Raw genomic sequence first — 5,761 nt, forward strand, 5'->3', positions numbered from 1 at the left:
AACTACAAATTTTTAAACATGCTAGTAATAATTTTAAGTACAATAACTAGAAACAGATTTCCACTGGAAGAAACTGGATAGAACAATGAAATTGAGTTATTCACCTGTTGTAGAGGCTCAGAAGTTGCTTGGAATCTTCTCAAGACCTGGACGTATCCTTCCTGCCCAACAGAGAAGGATGGCCAGAGCCTCGCTATCTTGGATTGTCTGGTCGATATCTAAAGAATGTGATCTAGGCAAATATCTCTGGAGCACTAAAGCAACAACGACTTCACCATTGATCAGGCCCTTGAAGTGCCTCCCTCATGGCGAATACAATTACAGGGCTGGGATAGTGTTAGGGTCAGAAGAACCTTATGGGGGGAACCCAGGAAATATGGATCAAGAATTCACGATCCAGGATCTATGTGACACTGAATTGATGAAAATGATATATGGGTGCAGTTACTGGACAAATCTAGGCAATTTACAGTTAATTTCTTAGATTTGCAAGCCATGTCTCAAACGGAGTTCCTCTTCCTATTCATAATTTAGCTAAAAATCTGAAATCTTTGGATTGAACATGTAGCAAAATCCTCTGAGTCAATGGAAACAAGAACGAATAAATATCTCATCAATTATCAAACTTTAGGTTATCTGGATTGTTAAAAAAGGGCAAAAAAATATCAATACATGCAGCATTTTACAGTTTTCTCAAAACGGCTTACAATATGTTTGAGCCATCTTTTCTCGTTTTGAGGAAATCAAGCCGTACCTAATGTCATAAAAAGCCAGTGAAAATGCTGCAGAACATAAAGGCACTTGTAGTAACTAACATACCAACTGATTGATGTTAATTAGTTAGTCCCTCAGATTGCCAATTTCCTTTTACTCTACATTTATCTGCTTTATTGGAGCTACGAGAAGTTTAAAACTTGTTAGTACTAATTTCAACCATGATAGCTCAAAGCATATTTGTGTTACAAGGAAAACCTGAACAAAGGAATACAAATAAGTTCATCTGATTGTGATCATAGCTTTGAGAGAATCCCCTACTCACAATCTAATTGGCTACCTTGTCAGGATTGTCTTGTTTCACCTGGGGCCTGATACATCTGAAGCTAGAGGTGGAGCTGAAGAGCTCACATTTCCAGCACTACCAAAATTTGCTGGATTCACAACAAAGTTATGATCTATGTTGATGTCTATATTCATCGCACCTTCCAATACTTTTACTACCTCGGACATTTTAGGCCTTCTTTTGCAATCAATCTGCAAGCACCACATTGCAAGCATCATCATCTGAATTACATCTTGCTTGTGTGCTTGCATGTCGGCGCTTTTATTGTCAATCAAATCTACCAACCGATCACTCTTCACCTTTTCCTCCAATAGGGTAATGAGATGAATGCTCTCCTCTGACCGTGAAGTGTCAAGGTTCTTTCTTCCACTCATGATTTCCATGACCACAACGCCAAAGCTATAGACATCTGCCTTTTCCGTGATCTGTGATGTCAACCATTCAGGAGCTAAATACCCAGGTGTGCCTCGCATTCTGGTAACCACTTGGCTCATATCCCTGTCAATGAGCTTGCATAGTCCAAAATCAGAAAGTTTAGCATTGAAGTCGTCATCTAAGAGGATGTTTTGTGGTTTGACATCCAAATGAGCAATTCGTTTTGTGCACTCCTCATGAAGATACGAGAGGCCCTTAGCTATATGAGTGATAATCTTGCACCGCGTGCTCCAATCTAGAGGAGAAGCATCATTGTCATGTCGACAATAGATCCATCTGTCCAAGGATCCTTTGGGCATGTACTCATATACCAAGAGCCTGTGGGATTTCTCTGCACAGAAACCAATCAATCTCACCAGATTAATATGATGAATGCTGCCAATTGTTTGAACCTCTGCCGAAAATTCTCTTTTGCCCTGACCAGTTCGATCCAAACGTTTTACTGCAATCCTTTCACCACCAAACTGTCCCTTGAAAACAGACCCAAATCCTCCTTCCCCGAGCTTGTCTGCAAATTGCTCGGTTGCTGCTCTTAGCTGTTGAAATGTGAACCTCATTGGTGTTCCTTGTAGCTCCCCAAACTCTTCCTCTTCTTCCATCTCATGTTGTTGTGTTCTTCGTTTACATATAAAGAAGGCGACGAGGAACAAGATGGTGAGCAAAATGAAGCCGCCTACAGGAGCTAGAATTGCAACAACTCTTCTTCCAGAGGGGGATTTCGGTTTCATGCTTGTTGGCCCAATAGTTGTAGGTAGAGTACTTGGGGTCGGAGGTGTTGCCTCGGCTGGGGGTGCAGGCAGGGGACTTTCAGCTGTAGGTGAGAGTGTTTGATTAATCAGGGGACAGAAGATGACCTGGTACTTTGTGCCCGACGGGCAAGAGTAAGTGGATGTATCATCAGGCTTGCTGTAGGCATCTGGGCACATCTGCTTAAAGAAGGCCGAGTAACTTGTGTTGCAACGGCTTGCCGTGCTCCCAGTACATGCATTGCTACACCCTCCCGGAGCCTTTAGCTCTCTTGGGCACTGCGATGTGATGTTGGCTGCACAGCGCGGCCCCTTGCTGCACCCTGACCTTCCCTGAACCGGCACCGGCAGGAAGTCCATGGGCACGTTGAAGCCATCAATGAGCGAGATGTCGAAGAAATCATCAATTTGGCCTTGGCCAAGACTGAACTCGCCCAGCGTGCTTGGCGATCGACCACTGGCCGTACAGGTGAGCAAGCCGCTGCAGTCGCCAGTTTGGCATGACCCGCCTTCGTCAAGGAGTGAGCAGCCTGTGCGCGGCCAGATGCGCCCTGTTGAGGTACCAGCGGGCATGTTCAGCGCCCACGCCTCCCCCGGATCGAGCTTCACGCCACCTCCCGGCAGAGCGGCTGGCCACACGGTGTAGGAGCATTGGTTGATGATTTTGAATGTGGTGGCCTCGCTGGTGGCAGCGAGTAGGAGTATGAGGAGGAGAGGCTGGAGCCGGAGAGCCGAAGAGGTACTCGCCACTGCCATTGTTGTTACGATTTTTTTGCTTGCACGCGTTAACTTGAATCAGAGTCTTAGTTGGAAACTTACAATAGGGTCCTTGTGATGGCTAACAGGGTGGAAGAGTGGTAGGGGATTGCAGACAGGGACCGCATCAGCGTGTGGAATCATTCAACGGTCAGCATGAAAACAGCCTAACATGTCTATGGCCATGACTGTTTGATAGGACCAGACTTGCTTGTTTGCTTGTTTAGTCCCTTTCGAATTGTAGATGTACGTCTTCCAAAGAAAAAGAATGGGAATCTGTGCATCTGCATAATGTGTTGTTTGATCAATTTTGCTGCCTAACAAATTCTTTAAGCTGATGTAGACCTAAACCCTAACTGCGCACTTTTCTGGCTTTAAGGAAATTGTTAGGTTGCACATCTTAATTTGTTCATTCCTAATCTGCTGTTATGATTTGTCACGTCATTCCTGATCTGGAATCTGGAGTCACCAACAGTTTAGAGGTAACCTGGTGTTTGGGGGCAAAGCTGAAGCTGACAGCGGTTGGCAGCTGCCTGGAAGCAGCTGGAGGCCTCCTTCACCCGTCGACGACTGGCCTAGCTATCATACGCTGTCAACCACATGGAGCCATGCATGCATGTCTCACTCACCATAACTCTGTGTCTTGCGTGCAAACAAGGGCCCGAAAACCTTGCGATCTTTGCGAACATCTCTGTTCATTGGTAGCTGTTTATTTTTAACATTTTTTGTAGCGCTCAATCTCAGGTAGGTTGCATGACTTTTTTTGGTTGCGCCATTGATAGATTTGAATCTCATATCTTGTATTGCACCATCCTAGCTGATTTTTAGCTCTATTTTTTTAAAATAAAAGGCATACACCCTACTTTATAAATAAAGTCACTAGGCAGAGTCACAGAGCAAGCACCAAGCCAACAAAGTATCACAACAACAGCTAACATAGTACGGATACATGGCTACCTAGCCAATCATGGCACGCAGGCCAACAACGAAACCATAAGGGAGGGGAGACTAAGCCATCATTCGGGATCGTCGCAACAGGGAGGAAGCCGTAGACCGCATCTTGGATAACATAACATCAAAAGCCTCGAGGTCCGCCTCCTTACTCAATAATCTCCACTGCTGCAAGAAGACACTAGATTTAAATAAGTAGCTCACAGTGTTAGCCGGAAAGATATGTTCAATAGTAAACTTGTTTTTAGTAGTCCACAGTGACCAACAGATTGCCGCAAAACCAATCCAGAACACCCTTTTAGCCAACCCAGATAAACCACTGGCGCAGTGCCGCAGGTCCTCGAAGGAAGAGGGATTCCAATTAACGTGAAGCCAATGCCGAATACAGCTCCAAAGAAACTTGGCCAAAGAGCAGTGAAAGAAAATATGCTCGGTATTTTCAATGGCCCCACATAAAACGCATCTATCAGAGCCCGGGCCGTTCCTTTTCCAGATTTGATCAGCCGTGGGAAGCTTCCCACGGAAAGCTTGCCACATGAAGATTTTGATCTTAGGAGGGATACGGGCCTTCCAAATGCACTTGAATTTCGACGTATGGGAGCCGGATATAAGCTTAGCGTAGGCTGATTTAACCGAAAAGCAACCAGAAGAGGAGTGAGGCCAGACAACCGTGTCTTCTTCATCCGAGAGCACAGGGAAGCAGGCAGTAAGATGATGCCAGTCTTCCAACTCTGCAGGAGAAAGGGATCGACGGAGGATTTTAGCTCTATTTCTGGGTATTAGTATCTACTTTAATTCTCTCTTCCAAATTAATTGAAGTTTCAGTACTACTGTTAAGAAGGGAAAACCACCATGGTTTATTTGTATATTACTCCAGTAAGCATTGGATTAACACATGAGCAGGTCAATTAAGAGTTCCATCGAATGAACTGGAATAAACTAAGACTTGACGCCCCACTGAATTAAACCGCCGCCTATATATTGCAGCTGAAAGGCATTCCATAATGCCAGTATTTGGCAAATTTTGTTCTTTTTTCATCTCCAAAACATGCAATTTCGTGCTGTGTTCTACGTATGGTCTGGACAAAAGCTCTGTGGTTAAAAAAAATGAATGAATGCTTGTAGCAGGCACAGCTGTGTGCCTGACCAAGTGTTCTTGTGATTTATGAATGTGTCGACATATGACCTGGAACTGAGAATGCAAGCGGAATTTCAGTCGGAGCCATGCTGTGCCGATAGCTATGTGAGCCATTACGGACTAAGTTTTGGACAAGCAGTAGCAACCTCAGTCTGAGCGGCTGCTCCAGTTTCTACCGCATTAACTTCAGTCCTGTAAACAATCAAAATGATTTGTGAAACCGTACTTACACGGCTTGTTTTGTACTACCTCTGTATCTACGTTATACGTTAAACTAGCCTACAAAAATGTCTTATAGTTTGTTATGAAGGGAGTATATGCAAGATTATCTGGCATCACCACGTTTGGACTGTGCATTGTTTTGGAATTTATAAAAATGAACTTATATGTTTTGAAATGAATCCTTACAAAAAAACTAGTGTGTAGATGTGAGAATGCACTATGGTGACCAAGGTTTTATGGGAAAATAGTTTACTTACAAGCTGCACAGAAAAACAAAATGAGATAATCTATAATTGTCAAAAGTGCTACCACAGTTGGCTATCTTAGGTCACCATTTTTTGTGCACATCAGGCTTGAAAAAAACATTCTATGGAATCTAGTTGATTTATACTCCACGTGCTATATTTTTATTTATTTTGTAGGCTATTAGTTATTTTCATTAAAAAGCTCCAT

At 43.7% G+C, this 5,761-nt stretch overlaps 1 protein-coding gene across 1 annotated transcript; it reads right to left on the reverse strand.

Moving 5' to 3' along the window:
* Positions 1-939: 939 nt before the first annotated feature.
* Positions 940-3,036, reverse strand: LOC123077075 (G-type lectin S-receptor-like serine/threonine-protein kinase SD2-5). Its single transcript, XM_044499278.1, has one exon. It carries the CDS (start codon positions 2,995-2,997, stop codon positions 1,075-1,077), a length of 1,923 nt encoding a protein of 640 aa, XP_044355213.1. The 5' UTR covers positions 2,998-3,036; the 3' UTR covers positions 940-1,074.
* Positions 3,037-5,761: the final 2,725 nt, after the last annotated feature.

This window comes from Triticum aestivum, chromosome 3D (genome assembly GCF_018294505.1).
Source record: "Triticum aestivum cultivar Chinese Spring chromosome 3D, IWGSC CS RefSeq v2.1, whole genome shotgun sequence".
Lineage (NCBI taxonomy): Eukaryota > Viridiplantae > Streptophyta > Magnoliopsida > Poales > Poaceae > Triticum > Triticum aestivum.